The following is a 27,346-nucleotide window of genomic DNA, read 5'->3' as shown; positions in this document are numbered from 1 at the left end:
TAAGATGACTCATGAATGTGCGGTGACAAATAAACCTTCTGTAAACTCACAATAGTCACAAGACTGATACAAGGTAAACAAACCACTTAAAATCATGAGTGTTTCTCAAACTGGTCCATCATGAAAAAAACGGACTCTAACGGGAAGATGATTTATCAAGAATGATGAATTCAAATGCAAGTTGGTCTGATCCAGTGTTTTGTTTTTTTCGGTCACATAGAAGCAGCTGCCTCGGATCACTTTTCCTGCTGCTCAGAGTAACAGTTTGTAATGATTTCTGAACGCATTTCAGCTTCACTGGATAGATTGCAGGTCTAATTAAAGCCTGGCACTTTGTGTGGCCCCTCAGCCAACTGAGCCACAACATGCTGACTGAATCTGGCACGTGTTTCCAAAATCCCTTTTAGTCACATTAGCGGCCTGGCTCTATGGGCGGCAATGTTGGTATGTCTGCTGGCCTGTATGCTGGTCCACATTATTTTAAAATTTTTGCAGAGACATTCATGCTTTCCTCTCAATGTATCCTACTGACTCTGATGTGTTGCAACAACTACTGAATGGATTGCAACGAAATCTGGTTCCAATATTCATGTCAACTAAAGGATGAATGGTGATAATTTTGGTCATCCACTGACTTTTTCTTTTGCACAATAATTAGACCGACATTTCAAGTTGCCCAGTACTTTAGGTAATGAACATGGTAATCATAATCCTTTTTGAATATCAGCATGTTTGCATGCTAGCATCACTATTAAGCTCAGAGAACCGCTGTGGCTCGGTACAGCCTCACTTCTACAAACACTACCTAACATTAAAGGAATACTTTACCCACAAAATGACCATTTGTATTTTAATTACTCACCCGTGTTATGATGAATTTTCTCACATGCCCCCATGATGAAGAAGCCACAAACAAGGACTTTTTTTCTTCAATTGGATAAAAGGAGGCAGTGTTTCCCAAAGGCAAAACTTTATCATAACATGCTTTTACAAACTCTTAAAACAACTCGTGAAGATTTATGCAAGTCTTATTCATCCAGTAGCATTTTTTTCCCCAAACACATGCATTTTTGCTAAAACTGTAATATTAGAACACTTTTCCATAAACAGTCTCACGGATGGAGAAGTAGCGGACCTGGGAAAGTGACCGCAAGTCCAGGCACATGCATGTGGTTGTGTTTTAAACAATAATATTTTAGCAAAAATGCATGCGCTCGTGAATTACTGAGCATACGACCGGATAAATGAGACTTGGATTATGTTTTTGAGTATGTTTTTTTATTATTGTTTCATGCAACCACCCTTTACTGTCAGATAATCAAGATTTTTCTCTGTTTTGGGCTTTTTTTTTGTCAGTGCAAGAAAAATGTTCTCTTCATAAATTCAACATGACACAGGATGAGTAATTTATACACAAATGATCATCTTGTGGGGGAAGTTTTCCTTTAAGATGATAATAAATCATGGCCTGCTTTACTTGGCTTTATGTGATAACTGTGTTAAATAAACCTACCACAAATCTACCAATACATACAGATGTTACATGTAAAGAGAGTAAAAAGTACAATCAATATGCAAAACAATAACATGGACATGTACTACAAGTAGTCTCACCATAAATCGACAGTGTGATCCTACAGCTGCTTCCTCTATAGAAGATCCCTGTATGAAGTCACTTTAGTAACGGCAACAAAAAAAAGAAACACTGGAAAAGAGCATAAACACGCTCACTCTCTGTTTGAAGAATAAATGAGCACCAGAGGACCTCGACAGTCAGCGTTATGTTGAAACTTCATTAGGTAACTATTCCTCAGCTTCCCCCCTGACGTCTAAATGACTCCAGAGTCAGCAGACCATTGCAGACCACTGTTTCCAACAGTGGGTTTGTGTTACTTCATAAAGTAAACTTTCCAAGAACTTTACTGTTAAAGCTGAGGTCACTTCCTGTTACATTTTTTTCCCAGAAAACCAATTTTAAAGACTCTAGTCTGCAGACACTCATGTTACTCAAGTGGAATACAAGCTGTGAGAATCAAGCGATCAAACAAAAATGATGAACATACTGTATTTTGCTTTTCTGAAGCAGATCAAACATAGCAGCTGATTTGCAGCCTTCTTTTAAAAACTATGGAAACATTTGCACAGAGAGGAAGAAAGAATCGAATTACCGTTTCAAGGTTTTAGGCCTTTGCGAACAACTCAAGCTGCACTTACAGTTTAAATCCATGTCTGTGAAAACATGGATGTTTCAGCACAGAAGATCAACACAACCAGCACAGTTTCAAGGTGGCAAACCAAGATTCGTGTCCCCAACTGAGTCTCTCCTTCGGTTCCTGATTTATGAAGAATGGCCAGAAAACTGCTTTTGTAGAACGATATAAAATGTCATCACGTAATCATTTTATTTCATTAGACATTTGTGTGAAATTTTGTCATAATTAGCCTTTTAGTAACTGAGTTATGTTTTGTGAGGTTACAGTGACCTTTGACCTTCAACCACCAAATTTCATTCAGTTGATTCTTGAGTCCAAGTGGACGTTTGTGCCAAATTTTAAGAATTTCAGTGAGGAGTTTTTGAGATATTGAATAACGAGAATGAGATGCACACAACGCACAGTGACCTTTGACCGCCAAATCTTATCAGTTCATCTCTGAGTGCATAAAAAATGTTTGAGATCCTCTCAAGCTGTTATTAAGATATTACATTCAGACAAGAATGAGAAAAATTAGGTTACCGTGACCTTAACCTTTGACCACTACAACCTTATTAGTTCATTGAGAAGTCCATGAAAACAATACTGCCAAATTTAAACAATTTCCCTCAAACTGTTCTGATATCACACAAGAATTAGACGGACGCAACATCACAGTGACCTTGACCTTTGACCACCAAAATCTAATAATTTCATCGTCGAGTCCAAGTGGATGTTTTTTGCCATTTGAAGAAAACCACTAAAGGCGTTCTTGAACTAGAATGAGAAGGATGCAATGTCACAGTGACCCTGACCTTTGACCACCCAAATCTTAGCTGTTCATCGTCGTTGGATGTTTGAGCCAAATTTGAAAAAAAAGTGTTCTCTAGATCTTGCATTTACTAGAATCACTAACTAACTAACTAACTAACTAACTAAAAGACAAATACACAGTGACCTTGACCAATGACCACCAAAATCTAATCAGTTCATTGGGGAGTCAAAGTGGACATTTGAGTCAAATTTGAAGAAATTCCAGATAATTTGGGTTCACAAGAACGAAACACCTCCAGTCACAGCAATCGGCATGAGGGCATAAAGAAGGAAGAATCCAGGAACTTTTAAAGCATTTAATGAATTTTCCTCAAAAGAACCAAAGAGCGAGATGGATGATGAGAAGAGGCAGGTAATCTGAGAGGACAGACGGAGCTGTTTTAACATTTCATACATGCTGAAGAAGAATCTCTGAAGGTTAACGGACAGACTGCAGTCAGACGGGTGAGAAGGTGTTAATGTAACTGTAAGACACCCAGAATTTAATCCATGTCTACTTGGAAACAGCACCTAAAACCTTGCACCCTTCAGCCTCTTGACACATACAGAAAACGGGCATCAAGCCCGATTAGAGTGTTTACTTAAGAAGGTCCCTGTCAGTGTCACTTAGGTGAGATTTTCGGCCAAGCAGGTCAGTGGAAAGGAAAGCAAGGTTAAGTCAAGAGAGCCAGTGTGTCTGGGTTTGAAAAAAAATGGCATCGAAAGAATATCTATGTTGGCAACTATTAAAGAGTGCAGCTAAAGGCTGAATGACCTAATCAGTCGTAATAAGGTGATTCTGTATGAGGTATATTACTCGGGTGTGACTAACATGATATTACTTCCCCTAAAACATCACCAAAGGATTACTCAGAATATGTGATTGAGTGGGACAAAGAGAGAGAGGGAAAAAAAAGATCAAATCAAAGCCAAACCACAAACACAAAAGAGCTGAGGCTACGCAGCAAGTGATGGCATGTGACACAAAATGCAGGTTTCCATCGAAATGGAGAACAAGTTTCTACAGAAAAATGCGAGCGAGATGACGTATCTAAAAGAGCGCCAAGTAAAACCTTAAACGGTACAAGAAGTAGTTTGTAGTAATTTGAGGACAGTTATTGTCTCCTCGGTCTACAAAGATCTGACATCGTCTGCTGTTCTTCATGTCTGCAGCAGAGTGTAAGAAACAAATAAGGCGCATTCTTCATATTTGCTATATGAATCCTTCCTACTTTCTCATGTGTTATTTTAAATCAATGTTTCCATTTTTGAACCAGGGGTGGTACAATAAATACTTATTTTTGATGATATACTCTCCCAGAAATATTACGATAAACAATATTTGTCATTTTGAGACCAGTTTATGCCACAGATACGATGAATATAATGGCAGAACACCGCAATTAACACCATTTTAAAGAGCAATGACCTTAATTTTGGCAGGCCCCCACAAATAAATTAACTCTAAATCTGGTTCCACATCAGTTTTCTTGTGCTGCCTCCAGGCGCCTTTCACAGGCTATTTAACCCTTTGACCCTGAGCAAATTCGTTTGATTTCTTTCAAAATCATGGAGAAAAAAGGTGATGATCAGCCGGCAAAAATGGACCACAAATTGCAAGAAATTAGTCAAAAACAAAACAAAAAAAAACAGTTTTACAATGTTATTTTTTCTTTGAATTAAAGCCGTTACTGTTTTTTTAGACTAAAAAATCTGCATAAAAAACGTGTGAGTCGAAATTCACTTTGACATAGAGAGAGGGGGGAACCTGAAAGTTAAAGCCAGCAGACTGAAACTCTTCATCCTTTCTGTTTCTGTCAAACCCTCCACTCTCTTCACATTATCCCTGTGCCTTCAGCTGTTTGGGCAGGGAGGGGCCCGTTTCCAAGGCAACCCACACCTTTTTGGTTCATCTTGTCTGGTCCTGACTTGTCAAAGCTCAGGGAGGGAGGGAAACGAAGGAGACAGGGATAGAGGCAACACGAAGGGAGGGAGGGAGGGAGTAAGGGGGGCGAGCGATCAGGGATAATAAGCCCTTCTCTGGGAGTCGAGATCCACAGAGCAAGCTCAGACTGGCATCGAGCGCTAACCGGCGTAATCTGAAATGAATCCCACCACTTCAGCCAAGAGCTGGATTGGACGTCATCTTCCAGTGGGACACCTGCAGGCTGATTTTAAATCCTTGCAGAAACCCACAGCAAAGTGTCCAAATACACAGATAAGCCCTCTTGGACACACATGTGTCGGGCCGATCCAAAAGCCTCGTCGTAACCTTTGGAGAGCTGTTGTGTAATGTGGTGACAGACGGCGCTGAGCTACAGCAGCAGAGGGTGACACCTGGTGTGATTTCAGTAAATTATGGTGCAGGTGAACTCATTCAGTTCAAGGCCGGTCATGCTGTGACTGGAAGAGACGCAGCCCCGCCAGGAGCTGATCTATGGCAGAGGGAGACCAAAGGCAGGCCTGTCTGGGAATAAAATGGTTTAAATGCAGCACAGGACCGGCGTAAGTCTCTCTGTCTGTCTGTCTGTGTCTGCTCTGTGTCCTGCTGCCAAACTGTCGGCATATCAAAGAGACTATTGGGAGAAAAAAAATCTTAAAAAGAAATATTAAAGTTTAATGTGTTTTTTTTTTCATTTTCTGGGCAAAAATGCCTTCAAAATCTGTCTTGTGAGTGAAGTTATGCTGATATTTCCATTCTTCTGAGAAATGTGCCTCTCACTTGTGCAGCAAATGCAGACTGAGTGAGATCTGGAGGAGAAAAAGCAACATGATTGAAGCTCTGTACTGTAGGTCATGACATTGCCCCCTGCTGTTTAAAGCTCGCCACAGGCAATGCATGTTTCACTCTAGATGCTGGAGCAAATTGGCTTGATTTCTTTCAAAAACATAGGAAAAGGGAGACGAGCAACTTAACAAGAAATGGCCCCAAAAAATTGTGAGAAATTAATGAAAGGTTACAAAAATTTACCTTAAATTTAAAAAAAAAAAAAAGAAAAAAAGAAAATGGCCTCAAGAATGTGCTAAAAATATGTTTCTTCTTTTTTCATTTAACAAAATTTTAAATATATAATTAAAAGAAATATAAATATGGTTTTCTGGACAATAGTTGTTAAAGGGTTAACACTTGAGCAACAGTGATAAGCTGGAGTTGAATGACAAATATAGTGTTAAAAACAATTTTGTTGCAACATAAATTTCTTTTTATATTATCTTGAAGAAATTAGTATTATTATATATATAGAATATTAGTATTAATTAGTATTACCTGAAAGTAAAAGTAAATGATCTGAAAATAAAAGATAAAAAAGAAAAGTACAAAAAACACAAATACAAACAAAAAAACAAGATAATAACCTCAAGAAAGTGCTAAAATATATATATGTATTTTTCTTTTTTCTGTAACAAAATCTTAAATAATAATATAATTAAGAATAATAAGAATAATAATTAAGCATAATAATTTTCAGATAACTTTCTTTGTCACTTTTTACTGTTTTTTTTTGTAGTTTTTGGACCATTTCTTGCCAAGTTGCTCCTTTTCCCCCACACTTTTTAAAGAATCAAATCAGTTTTCTCAGGTTTCAGAGGTTGAAATGCATGTGAGAGGCGTCTGAGTACAGCACAAGAACACTGATGTCGATCCAGGTGTTAAAGGGTTAGCTCTTGAGCAACAGCCAGCTAAACGACAAATATGCTGTCAAAAACGATTACATTGTCTCATAAAGTTCATTTTATTTTAGTCCGGAAATGCCAAAACTATCATGACTCAGCTTCTCGCTGTTCTTACTTCACGCCTCAAAGTACTTAAAGTACCAGAAATATAAGGAATTGTGACATCTCGGGATATCCCCTCTGTACCAGGACAGGAAAGATCACTGTGAGTTCAAGCAATGAGGAGGAAGTGTCGAAAAAACAGTGACGCAGCATGAAACTGATGAATCTAAAAATGTAATATTTTTTTCTTGAACGTATTTCATTCAACACCGAGAAGAACAAGAACAAGAGAAACTGCCAAAATCCTGGTTGAATAAATTCAGACATTTCAAGCAACTGCCAGAATATATATCTGAAGAATAAATCTGAATTGAAAAGTTTGCAGTGTTAATGTAGCAAAAGCCTGTGACTTAAATTTAGGGCCAGAAACTTGATTTAACCCTTTAACACCTGGAGTGCCATTAGTTTTCTTGTGCTGCCGTCAGATGCCTGTCAGGAGTATTTAAAGCTCTGAAAACAGAGAAAAGTCAATGAACAACTTGGCAGAAAATGTCCTGCAAATTGCAAAAAAATAAAAAAATAAAGTTAATGGTGAGGACAAAATGACCTGAAAATGAGCTAGTGGTGATTATCAGATATTATCCAAAAAAAGGGAAAAATATCCAGAAAATATAAATCTTTTAATAAATTGTTTAAAATTTTGTCGCTTATTTTCAGGATTTTATTCTTGCAATATCTCACTAAGTTTTGGCTACTCCCTGCTGACTTCTCCCCATGCCTTTGAAAGAAATCAAGCCTATTTGCTCAGGTCTCAAAGGGTTAAAATGAATGATAATGTGCATCTTTTTCCACTGGTTGCGTAAATAGGCAAATATTTGTTAACAAGATTCACCAAATCAACTTTACAGGGTGATAATATGTCAATGTGGTGTTTACAAGCTTGTTTTGCAGCTCCAGTGTAGAAAAAAAAAATCAGTGAGGGTTAAATGATTGTTGACTGGATCAGCTTAGTCTGTCTTTGCAACAAAAAAACACGAGTCTTTGCTAGAAATCTCACTGAGCTTAAATTTAAAGACTTCTCTGCTGTCTCCCTCCTTCTCTCTGTCTCTACCAGTCCACAAAGGGCTACAAGTCTCTCCCTAATCTCCTTACATAATAACGTCAAACCTGACCCGGAACAAGGACACAGGTGGCGTCAGACATGCTTTGTCCCACACTGCCTCCCCTCCGTGCCACAGCAGGTCACATAAACACAAATACTTTAAATTATATGGCGCATGCACTCTGCTTCTCCGTCATTCACAACTCTCTGACAAATCTTTAAAAGAAGGAGGAGCCTTGTGTTGTGAGAGGGGCCTCGGGCTCATGTGTCTTTGAGGAAAAGTGGGGTTGTGAGACTCAATAATGTGCGGAGCAGGGAGAGGAGAGTCCAGGTTAAGCTCTTTGGCTCTCTCATCTCCCTCCACTTTATTATTCTCAGTTACCATGGAGACAAACTATATATAACCGTCTCTCCTTCTCCACATGCTGTCTCAATGCACTTTTCTCTCCGTCAGTTTCCCTCTCCATTGTTTCCACTACGGAGACAGGAGGGGACAACATCTTGATTCAATGGGAAAATCCGTCTAATGCTCGGCTCCGGTGGCAGGAGGGAGTCGACAAAACCAAAAAAACAGCCGAGAGGCCGACTGACAGACCAGACACTGAGTCGGTTTCTCTGCTGGCCAGACTCCCATTTTCAGAAACCAGTGGCTTCAAAGGAATAATTCATTTCACAGTCTAGTGGCCAGACACAGAGCCCCGACACTCACGCCCCTTTTAACACCTAAAAGAAGAAAAAGCAGCGACGCCGCTCTGCTTCACCTTCGCTGTGCTGCAACACAACACAAAAGACACGCTATAACCTCAATGGGCGCATCCGACAGGGGTCAAAAGATCCTACGTGAGTTATGGGGACAAAGTCAGGGTGCGAGCAGCTTCACTTTAAAGCCGTTTCACTTTTAGTTTCTGTTAGAGTCGCAGCAGGGGCATATTTAAGATTTCTCCTTTTGATCAGCAAGCTCTATTTTGATGCACTCGGCACCTTATTTACCCTGAAAACCTTCAACTAAATCATGATTTGTGATGTTGAAATTATTAGTTGTTGTTAGTGAGTAGTACTGGGTAGAAACAGAATACTTTAAAAACGCTATCATCAAAAATGTATCTCCTTGAGTTGGAAAAATAGTATGTGTTTTTGTTAAAAGCGGCAGAATCAAACAAAGTACATTTAGTCAAGTTTAAGTATGTATGGAATGACAGATTATTCTTATCATTATTAGGGACTGTTCATTTATTTATGAGAAGGCTGGAGGTGTTGCAAAAAAGGGGGAGGTCAAATAATTCTTAAAGCAGTGGGGAGGGACTTATGTTGTTGTTTTGGCTCATGGTGAAGGCACCCAGCTGTATCTGTATCTAATTTTAATTTTACTGCAGATTTTTAAAGACAACATGCCTTCCAGCCCCCCAGGGCATGATTTCTATTTTTTTTTGCAAATTTTTTGGGATTTTTTTTCCCATTAGAATTTATTATTTTAAATATCTATTTTTTGTGACTTTTTAAAAATTGTGATTTAAAAAAAAACAAACAGATTTTAATCCCCCCCCCGATAAATAAAGAACAGTCCCTTAGGTATATTCTTATCATTGAAACTATACGCACATATATTTAGATCTGGGCTATTTCTGAAACACTCAGGGCTGACGCCTCGGACGCCCTGGTCTGATGACTCCACTGTAGTGACAGTAAAAACCACTTCCTGCAGGACAGCATAATTTGTCCGGACCTCCCAAAACCATCACAAATCACTGCTTCAAAAAAAGCACTTTAAGGTTAAAGTTTGGTTAGTTTTAGGCTGAAAACGAGCAGGTTAGGGTTCAGGAACGATCATGGTTTGGGTTAAAATAACTACTTGGTTAAGGTCAGGGGACGTTTGTCATCATGGTTAAAGCAATAACCACTCGGTTAAGATTTTGGTCGTGGTAAAAAGAAACCAACACTGACTGTCGGCAGAAACAGGAAACAAACAGCGGTGTCTCGTGGCAAAGTTTGATGTCTTGTTAACCCGTTGAACCTCCTCGACCTCCTCTCTCTGCAGACATTTTGGCTCTATGACAACTTCACAATGTTTCTGACTTTGCTCCCAACGGATGAGAGCATGGTAAAGTCCAGAAGTCAAATGAATGAAAAAAGATAGAGGTATCATCATTTCCAAAATTCACAACTTGTTGTTATCTAACAGAATATTCTGCTTTAATCCGGATTTGATGCCGTTTAGCCTTTTAAAAAACTGCAGTCCCAATGACCAGCATATATTTCCCACAGGGCTGGACCCAAATATTCATCTATTTGGGAATTTGGGTTGCAATTTAGGCAATCAGATATTCTTTTTTTAACCCAAACCCTTTTTTTCAGAGAATGAATGCCATTTCAGTGTTTGTGATTCTGCTTCTGCGCCTGTCACACACACAGTGACGGGAGTGATCATTTTACCCGACGTTTTTTAAAGGGTTTATTGACTAAGTCGAGCCACTTCTGAGTCGGTTTGAGCAGCAAGTGAGCAGTTTTTAGTTTGCAGTAAATTTTGCTGTTTTATGTTTCAAAACACAAATGTCAGTTTTTGACAGAGTTTATAATGTGACTGTTCAGAACATGGTGGTTTATGCTGGTTTTTGTCATCTTTGCATTACTCTATAGTTTAAACCTTTCGTGAGTTGGCTGCTGTTTCACACAGCACGCGTCAGCAGTGCGTGACGGCAGCCTCGCCGAGCTGCAGCGTGTTTCATGCTTGTGATGTTCACACGTGCTGCGTTGTTGCAGCATCGCTGCTGCGTCGCTGCCTGCTGCTATGAGTTCTGTTTTTCCACATTCATAAGCACAAATTCCACTCATTTATAAAGTCATGCAGCTCCAGCATCACTGAAACACCAAATATTTCAAAATAAAATGCCTTGTGTCAACAAGTGATGGGATTCTGTCCACAGAGACGTCAGAGGGCTTTTATTTTGATACGGAAGCGGGAAAGTTTGAGTAAAACAGACAGTTTTGTATTTCCTCATGTCTGTGGCAGAGAGAGTTTTAAACTGCAGTAAAGGGTGGCACAGAGTCACTATAATCATCAAAAAAAACATTTTCGCTGTTTATTTCTGCCGACAAATGAGCCGGCGCGAGTAAAATTGGCGATACACCGTTTCTCTAAGCGTGCTGTAGCTGACACGTTCGGCGCTGCTCGTGCACTGCTGACGCATGCTGTGTGACACGGGCCTCACTTTTCATAATTTGAGCTGTAATTCACTACTGTTGTGAAGATTTTTTTGACATTGTGTTATCAATATATTATGACACTGCCCTGAAATGCTCCTCGTCACCCAACTACATTTCCACAAATTTGGAATTTTTGTGGACGTGTGCAGTGCTTAGGAAGTGGCGGGGTAATTTTTTTAGTGATGAGGAAGGTGCAGTGTCCCAAAGATTTGAGCACATTCAAAATATCTTGCTGTGAACTACTTGTTGTATAAGAACCATTAAAGACACTTTGAATTTCCAGGACATGAAGACACTCTGCAGATTAACCTGCTGACTGTCGCACTGAAATCACAGTCCTTCTTTTAGTTGACCCGGCAAGTTAAAGGGTTTAAGGTCTTACCTTGGAGGCCCTGCGGCGCTCGGGACACTCAGGATGCTGGCACACCACCCAGTCCTCCTCCTGGACGGGCTTGTCATCTGAAACAGAACACACAATTAAACATCTCTCTTCATCACTAAAACACCAAACCAGCCACCCAGCCAGCTACACGTCCATTTACACACCTTTCTTGGTAAAGCTGTAAAAACATAATGTAGACACGAAGACTGAAGACACCGTCTGTGTTTACACAAGGACGGAGTGAGAGAGTGACTATGAGGCACAAGAAACACTCTCGCAGTAATAGAGCCCAAGGAGCCGTGTCATAAAATGATAAAAGAGAGGTCTGGTAAAAGAGATTCCTTGAAGGAAAGGTAAACAGAGGGAAGAGGGTGGGGTGTGTCGCTGGGAGGAGATCAGAGGCAAGAAGAAAACGGAGGGAACGAGAGGAAGCCCCACTCTGGTTTCTGTACGAGAGTGCTCTCATCGTGGCTACGCTCGCTGTCCACAATAACAAATCACTTTTGTCAAATAAACCTCGAAAATCTACTTGACTGGTCGGCCGACGCTGAATTGAGGGTATGATAAAAGGCAGTGTTTAGGTCTACATCTTCCACATGTACACACACGATAAAGATATCATAACAGAGCACCAATATTTATCTGTGTGCCTAATGAGAAAAACAGGGAATACACGTGCAGCGAGGAGAGAGTAGGAGCAGGGAAGGAGCTGGAGGGGGACTGGAGGGGGACTGGACAGACGGTTTCTGGACTTTGTAGCTAAAGTCTCTTGTTGGGGACCTAACTCGTAAAGGTTCACCAATGGTTAAAAGTAACCACTGGTGACAATATGGCACATAAATAATTAATAATTATTTTAAAATCATTATTTAAAAAAATAAATACATTTATTATTAATTTTACTTCTAACTGATTTATTTAGTGCACGTGTATGCATTGGCAGGTGTGTATATGTGCAGGTATGTGTATATATGTGTTGTCTGTGTGTGTACATGTAGGTGTATGTTTATGCTTTTTATTCAAGTTTTTTTTTTTTTTTTTGGACTTTGTGCTTTTGCTTGAAAAGTGTTCTTCAAATAAAGCTCTATTATTATTAATTATTATTTATAATTAATAATAATGATAATAGTAACGATACTAATAATAATAATAATAATGATAATGATAATAATAATAATAATAATAATAATAATAATAATAATTATTATTATTATTATTATTATTATTATTATTATTATTATTATTATTATTATTAATGTAAAATAATGTGACTTTATTTACATTAATTCACCTCGTGGGGCACCTTTCCCAAAAAGGGAAAAATGATAGCCGATCAATGAAATCAGTTACGAGAATAAAGTTGTGATTTTGAGAGAAAAAAAGTCATAATTTTCTGAGAATAACGTCATAATATCATGAGAATAAAGTTGTAATTTAAAAGAAAAAACGTCATAATTTCACAAGAATTAAGTCAAAATTTTACGACAAAGGGGACATCACATTATGGAAATAAACACGTTGCCAGCAAACTTGGCGACCTGTGCTCTTAATAGTTTACAGTATACATCTTTATTCTCCTAAAATTATGACTTTTTTTCTTGTAAAACTATGTTATTCTCATAATATTACGACTTGATTCTCCTAATATTATCACTTCATTCTCAAAATCTAATCTTCTTTTTTTATTTAACATGGCCCAAATCCTCTGTCAAAAGAGACTAAGGGGAAAATTGGCAAACAACATATGTGCAATAAGATGCCGCATAAAGATTGCCTCTGAGTGGGGTAGGTTATGTTGAAAGCCAGTTTGTGAGTATCTGTGTATGTGATCTAATATGTATTAAAGGTGCCTTGGTGACCCCAACACTCTCCAACAAGCTCAGTAACCTGTTCATTGTAACGTCTCCCTGTTTGGCCGAGCCACAGATGATATTTCATCACTAAACCATCCGTATTAAAGACGGACTGCTGCTAGAAAACAAAGTCACTTAGTGGCTGAACTTAAACTTTAAACATAATTTGTCACTGTGAGAGAAGCCGAGGCCTTCTGTGGGCCGGCGTACGGAAACGAGTCACCTTGAGTCATCCACTTGGCTTCAGCTACACTCGCAGGTCAAGGGTTCTTGTGAGGAAGAAGGAAAAATACTGTAATTGGTGCATACCGCAGAGCCATGGCTTCCCCACTGGGACGGGGAGGGTCAACCTGTCTGCGGTGAAGTCGCTCAATGGGAGTGAAAACAAGAGTGAGTCTGCAGCCACGGAGCAGCTCTGTCAGACTGTATTTAGGTACAGCGGTGCTCTGAGCTGAAAGCTATTGTGACAACGTCAACATGCTGATATTCAGCAGGTGTACCATGTTAAACTTCTTATTTTAGCATGTTAGCATGCAGAGAGCAGAGCAGGAGATAAAGGAATGGTTATTTCTACTTTTCTCACACCTAAATCCTACCAAACACATTGTGAATGCCTTTGGTCGCCTTTCCACAAATCTGAAGCCCACCGCAAAAACCTGGGAGTAACATTTGACTCAGATCTGACCTTTCAACCACATGTCAAAAAAGTTGTTCAGTCCCGTTTCCTCCAATTAAGATCCATCTCCAGAATTAAATCAGAGCTCTCACAGTCAGATTTGGAAAAAGTCATACACACATTCATCTTCTCCAGACTCGGTTATTATAACTGTCTCCTCTCGGATATAAATATAAAAATCACTCTCCTGCCTCCAACTAGTTCAGAGCTCGGCTTCTCACAGGTTCACTTTAATCCTGGCTTCCCTCCATCGCCTCCCTGCTCGTTTTTAGAATTGAATTTAAGATTTTACTGATCACTTTTAAAGCTTGTTTGGGTCTGGGCCCAAGCTGGCATTTATGAGCCTTATGAGATCATTAAAATAAAATACCAAAAGAGATAATCAGCCAAATGCCAAATATGGGTCTCAATAATCGACCATGCCGATAGTTTGTCGACACCTATTCGGTAACGCCGGCATACTATCTAAAATCACACACCAGGGCCGCAACAGTTAAGCCTGCATAATGAAATGTCTGTGGCAGCAGTATTGCAGGATCTCTGTGTAAAAAGGGCTTAGGATTCATCCTCTGTGAACCATGAATATTGGTATCAAATTTCATGTCAATCTCTCTAATGGTTGTTAATGGGGTCAACAGATTATCGGCCTAGTCGATTTTTTATCCATATCAGTGTTTCATTTTAATGATCCCAACTAAAATTAATTGATTAAAAGTGCAAAGAAAGTGTCAGCATGGTTTGTTTGTTTGCATTTGTTCATTTTTATATGAATTTTCAGTTGACTTTATAAACAAAAGTTGCTGGAAACTTGCATATGATGCTACAAGTTTCAGTTTTGTGTTTGAGTTTGTTATATTTCAAATTCTAAATATTAAAAAAGATTTTCATTTTTATTGTAAATGCATATCGGTTCCAAATATCAGTTATCGGTCTCATCAACTACTAATGATCGGTATCGGCCCTAAAAAACCATTATCAGTCGACCCATAGTTGTTAAGATATTTCTCCAAAGTCTCCGAAGCGGTGGACCGTCTGACAACAGCGGGGCTAAAAAGCCTCTTTGAACACCTTTCAACTATTCCACCGAGGCAGAGTGTATTTTGTCAAACGTCCACCACCTTCCGGGAACAGAGAAAAAGTCTCTCCTGTCTGCGCTGTGCTGGGAGCGGGCCGAGACGCGCTGTCAGCTCTGACTGTGGCCGGCGGGGCCTCAAACTAACGGCTCCCTCAGGATTAACAGGCAGCAGGCTGCGGAGGGAACCTCCAGCTTTAATGGAGTGTTTCCCAAAGAGGCCGAGCTTCTTCCTCGCCTCGGCGAGAACTCGCAGACGACTAACATTCATCAGGTGGACAGAAAAGATCTGTGATCTGGCACAACAGGCGGGAAACGTGCTTTGGCATTCGTCAAATTCACTTTCACCGTCCTCTGAACTATTTATGTGTGGAGGCATTTTGGATTTGACACAATAGCTGCGGAAATTGTGGATTTTGTTTGTGGAGTTCTTTACAGTAACAACACCATGAGCTCATCGTGCAAAAGAGTCACAGCAAATGAAACCGCTAAATAGGTGACAAGTTACTTCTCCTTTATTCAAACTGGTTTCTAAAACCTAAAGCTATATCCCGCACACCGACTCCGTTCCCCTCTGCCCTAAAATCCAGCCTCTCCTCAGGCCCTTAAATCTCTCTCCTCACTATCCGACCATCCCGTCGTATTGTAAAATCACTCCATTATCTGCTGCAGCTCCATCTTCTCTCCTACTTGCTCATATCTTGCTGACTCTCCCTCTTTCTCTCTCTGATGAACTGGAATTCCTGAACTCAGCACTGCTGATTAAGCCAAAAGCAAACACAAGCACACACACACAGACACACTATACACAAACACACGTGACAGCAGACAATGAGCTTGCACACTAAAGAGACAGTGGAGCATCCCATCTACGCAGCTCTCTGCTCGCCGCAGAGAGACACCGCCGGAGGGCAAAGACCCATTAGGCACCCATAAATAAGCCCGAGCAGCGGAGGAAAGTTTCAAATGATGCTCACTTGAACACGCAAGAAGCACTAAATATTCCAACTTGTCAATCTCAACTTCCTCTTTTGTAACCATAATGCGACTATGACTGTGGTTTTAAAGTGGGAATTAGTCAGGGTTCCTGCATTTTCTGTCAGGGAGGTTCTTTACTGTCAAAGCTTCATGTACGCGCGCAACAAGAGAAATGAAAGCATTCTTGTGCTGAAACAAGTCTTCTGACCACGCAGTTAATCCGAGAATCTAACAATAGCAATTCTTATCATCATGAGTCATTTCTGAAGCTAAAAACTTCCAGCTCCTCAATGTTTTTTTCTCTGAAATACAAGATATGACAGAGTTTTACAGACCACATTGAAGATTTTTTTCTTTTTCTTTTTGAGAATTAGAGCATAAAGTCATAATATTATGAGAAAAAAGTCGTAATATAATGAGAATTAAGTCGTAGTTTTACAAGAAAAAAGGCATATTCTTATGTGAATAAACTTATAATATTACAAGAATAAACTCATAATTTTACAAGAAAAAAAGTCGTAATTTTGCTAGAAAAAAGTAGCAATTTTATGAGAATAACGTCATTATATTATGAGAATAGAGTTGTAATTTTATGAGAAAAAAAGTCGGAATTTTACGAGAATGAAGTCTTCTTTTTTATCACAAGAAAGGGGATATTATATTACGGAAATAAACATATCGCTAGCAAACTATAAAACAGGCGAGAGCACAGGTGTCACCTTGGCAAACACTGTCCCCGTTGTCGTGCCGTGCCACACACAGTCAACAGGTATCCTTGTTTCTTTAGATTTTAACTGACAAATGTGACCATCATTGACGAAAAAAGGCCTATTTTCTGATATGGAAAAATTATTTTAAAAATTGCTTTGAATGTTAAAATCTGTTATCGTTATCATTATAAACTGCATACGTTCAGTACATTACACTGACAGATGTAGCAACAGCAGCTGTTTATCTGCAGGCCAAAGATCTGCATGTTCCCAAATGCAATCTAATACCAAACTCCCAGCAATGTTCAACCAGGTTTCCAATCACCAAATCATACCTGTCATACTCTTCATCACCTCACACACCTCCGAGCCTCACCAGAACACCATATTTAGGCGGGGAGAGGCCGAGACGAGTCCACGTTTTTATGAGGAATGTTAAGAATGCTTCACTCTGCCGTCTGTTTGGTGAGATCTCATCGTGGCACATGAAGTGAGGCGGGGTGAGCTTATTCTTTTGTTTGCTCGTGATTCAGCTCCATTTTCACATCATGTCTTTGAGCAACCTCCCACCCCTCAAGTTCCTCTATGTAACGCCACATGCACCTCTCTCTGCCAGGAGAACGTTATGAAAAGACTCCCGGGAGACGAGCACAGATGGCAGGCAGGCGGGATGGCATACGGACCGGGAAACTTGGCAAAGAGAGAGCCATATCAGCACATGCCGGGGCAGCAGACAGACAGAAAAGTTAGACCAGACAACACATAAATGTGGAATGAATAGACAAGAAGGTCAGGACGCCCTGCAGGACTGAAGGGCAGGTGGGGATGCAGTGTTTAGTTTTATTTGGGGCTTTAAAATAATATCGCCATATATTAGGGCTATATTGACATTCTTACATGTCCTCTAAACTACTGTTAACTACCAAAATACACAACTATTAAATGACATGCAGTTATAATAAAGCTAAATAAAGTAACTTCTATCATATAATATTAGGGGCCGACAGATTATCAGCCTAGCCAATTATCGGGGCCAATATTTGGTATTTTATTATCTGTATCTTTTTTTTTTTTTTTTAATGATTACTATATTAATAACAAAGTGTGCGCATTACACTCAACCAACACCAGGAAAGTTTAAAATTTAGATTTTCACTGAACTTTATTGAAAAAAAGTTGCAGGAAACTTGCCTTTTATTATGTTGAAAGTTTAAGTTGTGATCAATTATTTGCTACATTTAAAACATAGTTTTGTGTTGGTGTTTGTTATAGTCCAAATTCTAAATTTCAACAGAAATATTTTTATTTTTACCGTAAATGCATATCGGTTCCAAATATCCGTTATTGGTCTCATTAAGTACTAATAATCAGTACTGGTATCGATCCAAAACAACCTTATTGGTCAACCCCAATATAATACCATTGAATGTGCTTATGTTATATTACAATCTTATAAGATACAGTTACAAGAAAGGTAAATAAAGTTATTTTACAATTTTTTATTGTTATAATTTGGTGCTTTTATTTTGAAGGACCCGGCTTCAAATATTACTGGTGCTCCGTGTTCGCAAAAATATGACTAAATAGTCGCAATCAGAGCCCTGCTAATACAAAAACACCCCTCACCTGCTCACACCACTCAAACTGCATATTAAAGATTTTAACATAGCCGCTGCAGTAATAGCGGAAACGCTGCTACTGAAGCTCCGCAGCTCTCTACAGGTGAACGAGGCGAAATTCAAGCAGGTTGCAGCTGTTTCTAATGCTGAGGGGTTCGGTGGCAGTGGGGGCAGGACACAGCCCTCCTGCTTTATGTTATTTTACCCCCATAGCGGTTAAATCACACACACATGTGCATCACACACTCGCCTGCCCCCTCCCTGCATCTCTCGCCCTCCTCCACCACATCTGAGCGAACCCGAGCTCCCCACGTATAAAACTGAAAACCACACAACAACAAGTGTAAACTGTTCCAGAGAGGCGTGGAGCAGCAGTCAACAAGTTTCAATCTGCAGCGTGGAAGAAAATAAATAATTTCTGATTTATAATGCTGACTCATTTTGGAATTATTTAGTGACAAAGCATGGAAAAAATACAGTTTCCTCAAGTCTCTCCGTACATATCCGAGGTCTACATGACTGTTACATGAAGGCAGCACCCAAACAATGTCACCATATTTAAGAGGGGTCATGAGGGGATTACTGCATATCTTAAATTTTTAAGGGCATTAATGTCAGAAGGTACAGTAACTGGTCAAGCTGATTATTATATAACACCGGCGCCTTTTGTGTCAGACTATTCTTTTTATGGGCTTTATTGGTGCTAAATTCCAAGAAAAATAGGAGCATGTTTTGCTGTTACTGGAACCCGCGGCTGAGTACGACCTGAGGAATTTCACTGAGTGCTCGTACACGGGATAATAAGGACTGGCCAAATTAGGATCTCACCAAACAACCTCATTATTGTTCGTGTCTGATAATTCAACAAAAGCTTTTCTCGTGTTTTTAAAGCCGTCGCCGAAAAAAATGTCAACACTCGGTCGACATCCAGTCTCCTGCTTTAATTCTACATCAGAAGAAACAAAATGAAGACTTGTAGTTGTTTGAGCTATTATGGAAGAAAAAAAAATTACTTTCTCATTATCAGTGATATGATATTGATGATATTGATATTTGGTGATGTCGCCTGACCTGCACAAAGTTCTGGAGAAATTAATCAGCTTCCAGACAAAATATTATAATATGTATTGCCTGAGAAAGGACTTATAAAAAGCTTCAAATGACTAATATTTTAAGTATCTTAATAATAATCATACAGAAAACATGGAACCACACAATGTTTTACATTTTTTCTTTTCTGTTCATCAATTCTTGATTAATTGATTGAGGCTGAAAATGATCCATACAGTGGGTTATTTGTTGGTTTGAGGCTGTTTGAGGTGTGTTGACACACACACTTTACTGTTGATGCTGATAATGAAATGAGGAGTGTACGTTTCAAATGACTGAAACTATGAAATAAAACTACAGAGAGGACCGCTAAAGGCTAAGACACACCTAACCGACATCAAAGAACGAGCAACGATGGAAGCCAACAGTTTGGTCACCCCATGTCGACTGTATCTCGGCCAAAAAGATGCATATGTTCACACCGCAAAGACAACAACCAACAGCCAGCCAGTATTTATGTTCTGCGCCTGTGTGAGAAGAAATCAGCTTGGTGTGTCAGGGCCTTACGTCTGTATGGATCTAATCTTGTTCTTAATGCTTCACAAGGAGACTACAAATCTTGCACAATAATTGTATAATTTTCACCTGCAGAACTAAAGAATTGTTGAATGCAGTTGCATCTCTTAAAATAAGGCAAGAGAGGTGAGCTTTTGATTCTGTTGTGCTGGAGAAAGGAAAAGTATCTCCAGCCAAGTGCTCCAACAGAGTCGGTAACTGTTTTCAGTGGAAGCTCAGGTCTTAATTACAGAGATGGTGAAAAGGTAAGGATCAAAGCCTCACTGTTCGCTCTGTGGCAATTCTCTTTTCGCTCTCTGCCAAACAGGTCTGCCTCAGCAGGCACCGTCCTTAAGCTGACCAGAAAGTAGCCGGATTTCCAAGAGGCTGGCTGGCAGCGAGGAGAGGATGAAGAACATTCCTCCCCGGCCCTGTGTTATCACTTCCCCTTCACTAATGGCATAAATCGGGCGGCACAGCGGAAAGCAAGTGCCCCTGTGCCACGTCAAAAAAAGCACTGAGAGGAGACAGGGAAGCATTTCACTTCAGCTCTGCACTCCTTCGGTGGTAAATATTTCATCGGTGGCGCTGGTCTCATCCGCTCTCTCCCTCTCTACTCTCTCATGTGAGGTTGTCTTCATGCCAGGTCACTGAGTGCTTTCCACGGAACAACAGAGCAATGGAAAAAAAAACCTTTCCATGATGGTGCTTAAATCCTTTGCTCGAAAGTGCAAGTGAACCAGGTCATGTGCCTGCAGAAAAGTTACATATAACGATGTGAAGTAATGTCTGATCCATGTTGAACGTCATGTTAGATGATTAAGGATAAGACTTAGTGGAGCAGGTCTGAACGACACACAAGGTTTCAATTACTTTTTCCACTGAGCTGAATAATGGAATACTAATGGTATAAATACATGGATTTCCGACATGATATTAGAGGTAAAACTGACCCGCGTTTGTAACTTGTTACTTTCTCCCAACCATGAAAACAAGAGTCTACAGCAGTGATAATCGACTTAAAGGTTGCGGGCCAAATCTGGCCCCTGATAAGGTGCCGGGTGGCCCCCAAACCATTTTCTAATTCACAATGAAGATATAGTGTGTTACACTGGGAACTGTTTTGTATTTTTGGTATACATAAAGTGCCAGAGTGTATAAAACAGCTTCAAAATAGAGCTTCTTTCTTTAAGAAAAATGCCGGTGGATGACCCCCCCTCACCCTCAGACAGAGGTCCTACCTAAGCCCCTAATGTGCTAAAATTCTAGAAACATCCAAAAATCCTCGAAATGTCCTAAAATCCTAGAGGCATACATAAATCCTAGAAACATCCAAAATGCCTAGAAATGTCATCAAATCCAAGGAACCTTCCTGTAATCCTAAACATGCTAAAATCCTAGAAATGTACTAAAATCCTAAAAAAAAGTCCTGAAATCTTATAAATGTTTTAAAATCTGAGAAACATCCTAAAATTCTCCAAGCATGCTTAAATCCTAGAAATCTCCTAAAATCCGAGAAATGTCCCGAAATCCTAAAAACTTGCTAAAATCACAGAAATGTCCTAGAATCCTAAAAATGTCCTGAAACCCCAGGCACCCCTGACCTGACCCCTGACCTTTTGTTATTTTGCAAAAGCAAGCAAAGCACGTTGAGTATCTCTGATTTACAGCCATGCTAACAACTCTGCCTGTATTTAGACGCAGTATAACATCACAATCTCCTTTTTACGGCTCAATTTCAAACTCAAGGACCCACCAAGGCAAAGTTTAAGACACGGATCAAGGTTAATTACTGTAACAACACGGAGAATTTTTATAATGAGAACAAACTGGGGATATAGAAGCTCACAAACAACAATTAAAAAAGAGAGAGAGCCTGACGTGTGTGAACACTCCACAATTGTGCTGTCTAGGTGGCAGGAGGTGTGTGAAATGATGATGCAATTGTAGAAGATAAATATGCAGACAGCAGATCATACCCTTTTTGTAATGTTGAGTAAAGAAATAACAAACCCGTCAGCAAAGAAAAACTATACAATCAGCAGAGTTTCAAGGTGGACGCCCAAAATCACTGTCACCAGCTCAGTCTCCAACTAAAAGTCTCCCCTTCTGTTCCTCAGATATGTTGTTGAGTAATGGCCAGAAAAGTGTTTTTGTAAAACATGATGTCTCAACTTCTTGGATATAAGATGTTATCATTTTACGCCCCTCAAGTCCAATATTATCCTGCATTTGCGTGAATTTTGTCATAATTAGCCAATGAATTCTTGAGTTCTGGCCTAAAACATGTTGTGTGAGGTCATAGTGACATTTGACTACAAAATCTAATCAGTTCATCCTCGAGTCCAAATGGACGTTTGTGCCAAATTTGAGAAAATTCCCTCCAGGCATTGCTGAGAATCACTTCATCGTTTCGTCCTATTAATCAATTTATCTGTGATCATTAAAATAAAACAGTGATACAGATAACTGGCAAAAAAACAAATATCGGCCCCAATAATCAGCCAGGCGGATTATCTGTCGACCCCTAAAACTCACTTAGTTGTTAATTTAGAAAAGAATCTCGCAAGCATTTTATTGTCTTTTATTTACCTGTAGATTTAAATTTTAACCAGTGGCAAATAATCCAAACTAAAAGCATAGAAAAACACAATCCACTGCCAAGCCTCCTGTTTCACTGAGACACAAACACAAATCCTCCCATTAGTCAGGTGACCCTCCCAGGAGCCCAGCTTACCACACAGATCATGGATGACGTCCAGGGACGAGGACCAGGAGTAGCGCTCTATTCCCTGTTGGGTGAGAGAGGGTGGCAGAGCCTCCAGCTCGTACGCTCCACGCTTCTTCCAGTACATGAACATTATGAGATCGTCAACCTAAAATAAACTGTAACTGTTTAAATCATTACCCTAAAGCTCATGACACATTGTCTAACCGGCCCTGGACCCCCCTCGAAAACAATAATAACCTGAATTTCTGCAGATAATCAAGCCGCCTTTCTCACCAACCATCTTTGTAATATTAAACTTGCCAACTCAACTTCCAACTATGCCAACTGTTCATGTTCAACCCCACCTGCACAATTACCTCATCCGGCTGTGAGCCACAAAACACTCTGCTTTGAACCTTCAGTCCAAGTCTGATTCTGCTTCAGGGCCGATCCAACTGAGCAAACAGACGCCCCTCAAGAACAATCCACCACACCTCCAGGGGACCACATTACTGGTTCTGGACCTGGATTAAGCTTTACGGCTGCCAGGTTTCAACAGGTGATACAACTGAACACACTTCTCTGTCCGTCTCTCAACATTAATGTCAAAAGCCTCTTCCTGTTGATTTGGATTTTTAAACCACCGAACGCTGCCAAACACCAAATGCTGCCCTCTTCTAATCCATTTAGGGAGATCTATTCCTGACTATATTACAGACGCCCAGCTGCGAAAAGGTGCCGCAAACTTATCTCCATTAGCAAGTAAAGTGTCCTCTGCTGTCGCCTTCCCCCAGACTCGACTTTATCCACTGCAAAGTTTCTCAAACTGTGCAAAACTTGAGTGTGCTGCTCATGTTAAAGCCCTGTGTAGGATCTCCTAGCGATGGGGGGGCTTTCTGCCCACTCCATCAGACAAGTGTTGTATTCATGCAGAGGTGAGTTGCATGCTGGGACAGGCAATCTGGGCCAATGGCTTTTGGACCGGGTGACACAAAGATCTCTTTTAAACCTCCTCCTACATCCAGAGCTTGAGTTTCTTTATGTTTTGCGCAAAAGGCTGACATTTTTCTGCATTAATTAGTGCCCGCGCCCTTTATGTCTCGCAGGAAGATTTATTCCTTTTTATGAAAGCGCCAGCTCTGTGCCGACCGAGCTCAGCTATTTCTGTGGAGGTACAATGCACACATTGGCCTCTTGGAGATGGGAAATACCGAATGGACCGAAAGGAGTCCCATTATGAGACGTTCAGCCAAGACAATCCATTTCCACTTCTCTAATATCTTTAAAGAAGGGTTAGAGCCCGAGGTGGAACGTAATCAAGTACATTTACTGAAATACTGTACTTCAGTTCAAATTTGAGGGCCTAGTACTCGAGTATTTATATTTTATGCTTCTACTTGTAGACTACGTGATCTCAGAAGAAAATTCTGTTCTTTTTGCTCCACTAAATTTATTTGACAGCTTTAGTTAGGAGTTCATTTTCAAATTGATTTTTGTTTTTTTTGAGTCTGAATACCCAGTTTTGGTGACAGAAAAACAGCTAATATATGTCCCGATGTCTCGTTGAAAATACCTGGTTTTGTTGACAGAAAAATAGTTTCTACATATCCCAACATCTCATTAAAAATACATAGTTTGTGAGGCGCCTGGTGGCACAGTGGATAGAGCAGCACCTCATGTACAGAGGCTGTGTCCTCGCTGGAGCAGCCGCGGGTTCGAGTCCGGCCTCGGGCCATGGCTGCATGTCTCCCTCTCTCTCTCTCTATCCCCCTTACTCACTCATACTGTCCTGTCAATTAAAGGCAATAAAAGCTCCAAAAAATAATCTAAGAAATTAAAAAAAAAAAAAAAAAAAAAGAAAACTAGTTTTGACATCAAAAAATGTCTGCAAAATGTCCAGATTTATTGATAAAAATGCCTGGTTTTGTTGATAAAAAAACAGCCTGTAAATGTCTCAATGTCTTGTTAAAATAACCAGATAAAAATATGCTAAATGTCACAATGTATCTGTAAATATACCTGTTTTGTCTCCAGATAAAAATCTAATAAATATCTTGATGTCTCATGAAAAATGCCTGTGTATTTTTGCTGAAAAAATCGGCCAGATAAAAAATAAAATCAATAAAAATACCTGGGGTTTTTTTCTATCAAAAAAAATGATAAATGTCCCTACATCTCAATAAAAATACTTGGTTATGTTGTAAAAAAAACCCAACCTCCTGCTAAATGCCCTGACGTCTCATGTAAAGAAAAAATGTCCAGAACTCTTATTTAAAATACTGGGTTTTGTCATTTAAAAAAAGTCTGCGATGTATCTCTATGTCTCGTCAAAAATGTCCTGTTTTGTTAAGTACATTATGCAGATTACATTTCCATATTTTTACTTCAATAGGGTTTTGCATGCAGGATGTCTACATTTCTAACAGAGTATTTTTACAGTCTGGTTTTGGTACTTTTAGTTAAGTAAAGGATCTGAGTACTTCCTCCACCTCTGGTTAAAGCAACATGCAGTTAAATAACTCCAGTTGAGGCATAATATTTTCCCTAGTTTTGCATAAAGGCTGATGCTCTGCTATTATGCATCTAAAACGGGAGACGAAATACTGTGAGAATGTGCTGCACCGGCCGGGGGAAGGGAGGGACGTTGTCACACACAACGACCCACATGTCCAATTTTGGGATAAGAAATTAGAGGGTAGGATGGGAGCCGGTTTGCTGCTCAGCTCTGGGCTTTGCAGACATATGGTAATAATCTGAAGCAGCTTTGAGCACGCGGCTTCCCTTTTAATGAAGAGAGCAGCCGTGCAGCATGAGAACTGGGCTGCAAACACAAGCGCCAATTTCCATCCAGCGCAGGAACAAAGAGAGAGGCAGAGGAGGTATTAGACCGCCTTCCCTTTCATCATCGTCCATCAGATCACCTTTTCATAAAAAAGAGAGTGCCTGCCTCCATTATGGCACTCGTACTGACACTCAAATGCAGTTTGATCTGATCTCACTTAAAAAATAATTAGCGTATGAAAAGAAAATCTTATTACATTAACGTAGGAATGGACTCATTACAATGAAAACACCAGCTCACATCTGGCAGCTGTGTGCTGGCACAGGGTGCATTTTCGAACATGGTTTAGGTCCAATCATCCATTAGGGAGCAAAAGTCTAATAAATGTTGGTAAATCCACTCCACCAAAACATATATTCAAGAGTTCTGAATGCCTCAGGTTTGACGATTTTCCCCACTTAAAACTGTAGTTAGTTAACTAAGTATTAAAAAAACAACTTTGCAGAAACTGTCATGATATTTCCACAGCACTAAATGATAATAATAACAATAGTGATAATAATAATAAAATGACGCTATTAAGGACACAAAAAGGTCCATGGCGTACTACATAAAAAACAGACAATAGTCTACATACAAAAAAAACAAGACACAATAAATGTCATTTTAAAAAATGAGAAATTCACAACACTATGTTATGAAAAACCACATAAAACAGACTAAAATTCAAGAGACTGCACCCACAAATAAACTGGAGCGCCAGTGGCTTGACAGTCTGGAAGAAAACCTGAGTGAGCCCGGCTCAGGGTCAGTCGAGGTCTGAATGATACAATTATGTGAAACAGAAAGCCTGCACAAATATCGATACCTAAATGAATACGATACTCTGTGAAAAACAGGGTTGGGAGCGAGTTGCTGCCCCAAGCGTAGGGTTTCAAGTATCTCGAGGTCTTGCTCATGAGTGAAGGCAAAATGGAGCGTGAGATGGAGAGGCGGTTTGGCGCGGCATCAGCAGTGATGCGGGCACTGCGCCGGACTGTCGTGGTGAAGAGGGAGCTGAGCCGGAAGGCAAAGCTTTCGATTTATTGGTCCATCTCCGTCCCAACCCTCACCTCTGGTCATGAGCTTTGGGTAGTGACCGAAAGAATGAGATTGTGGATACAAGCGAAATGAGTTTCCTGTGGAGGGTGGCTGGGCCCAGCCTCAGAGAGGGCGAGGAGCTCAGACATCCGGAGGCCGTTCGCCGTCACGTTGAAAGGGGTCAATTGAGGTGATTGAAGCTACACTGAGCGACGTGGATCGAATTAACTTGGGTACGACATCAGGTTTGATGTATGCAGACTATGCAATGACATCACCTACTGAATTGCAGGGCATGACCTACGTCCATCCACGTCAATACGTGAGAACAAAATGTAATCAGCGTCTGTCATCCATCTACGCCACTGTAGTGGTCAGAGCAAAATGAAAAAAATGAATCGAGCTGTCGCTGCAGTGGCATTGTGTGTGTCGAAAAAGTCTGAAGAAGAAGAGGAGGAGAGCGTGGACGTGGTCGTGGCTGGGAAAAGAGGCCGACTTAGTACTCACTGGTCGCGCTGATCAGTGCGTCATTTCATGCAGCATTTCCATTGGTCATCCCAAATTTCTGACTTTAAGAATTTTATCTCAGGCTGTCTTTGATCGTACGACCGTGACAGCAGGGGGCAGGTAAAGATAAACTTTGGCATTTATTTGTATTTCATTAAGCTTACATTCTTACATTCAAACAAAACATGAAACTCTCCTGAGCGATTGCCATCACAGAGGCTGCAGATGCTCTGGTGTTTAAAACCGATCAGAGTCGCGTGAAAGAGAGCTTCACTGCGCAGCAAAATCTGGGGACAAAAATGTCCCCTGCCGTTGACTGCTCGACTTGAAGTAATCTCAGTTGACTG

At 40.1% G+C, this 27,346-nt stretch overlaps 1 protein-coding gene across 2 annotated transcripts in view; it reads right to left on the bottom strand.

Moving 5' to 3' along the window:
- The window catches only part of plekhg5b (pleckstrin homology domain containing, family G (with RhoGef domain) member 5b), a 95,968-nt gene that overhangs the window by 56,416 nt on the left and 12,206 nt on the right, over window positions 1-27,346 (bottom strand). Inside the window, exons 1-2 of one of the 2 annotated variants that reach the window (XM_042491259.1) lie at window positions 22,658-22,796; window positions 11,408-11,484 (exon numbers count right to left, since the gene is read on the bottom strand). In XM_042491259.1, the coding sequence (XP_042347193.1) occupies window positions 11,408-11,484; window positions 22,658-22,781 (201 nt within the window). In that variant the 5' untranslated portion in view covers window positions 22,782-22,796. Of the gene's footprint in view, window positions 1-11,407; window positions 11,485-22,657; window positions 22,797-27,346 lie in introns of those variants that run through there. The other variant, XM_042491260.1, reaches the window with a different exon arrangement.

This window comes from Plectropomus leopardus, chromosome 8 (assembly GCF_008729295.1).
Source record: "Plectropomus leopardus isolate mb chromosome 8, YSFRI_Pleo_2.0, whole genome shotgun sequence".
In the NCBI taxonomy this organism is placed as follows: Eukaryota; Metazoa; Chordata; class Actinopteri; order Perciformes; family Serranidae; genus Plectropomus; species Plectropomus leopardus.
This window is presented reverse-complemented; position numbering and strand designations above follow the sequence as displayed.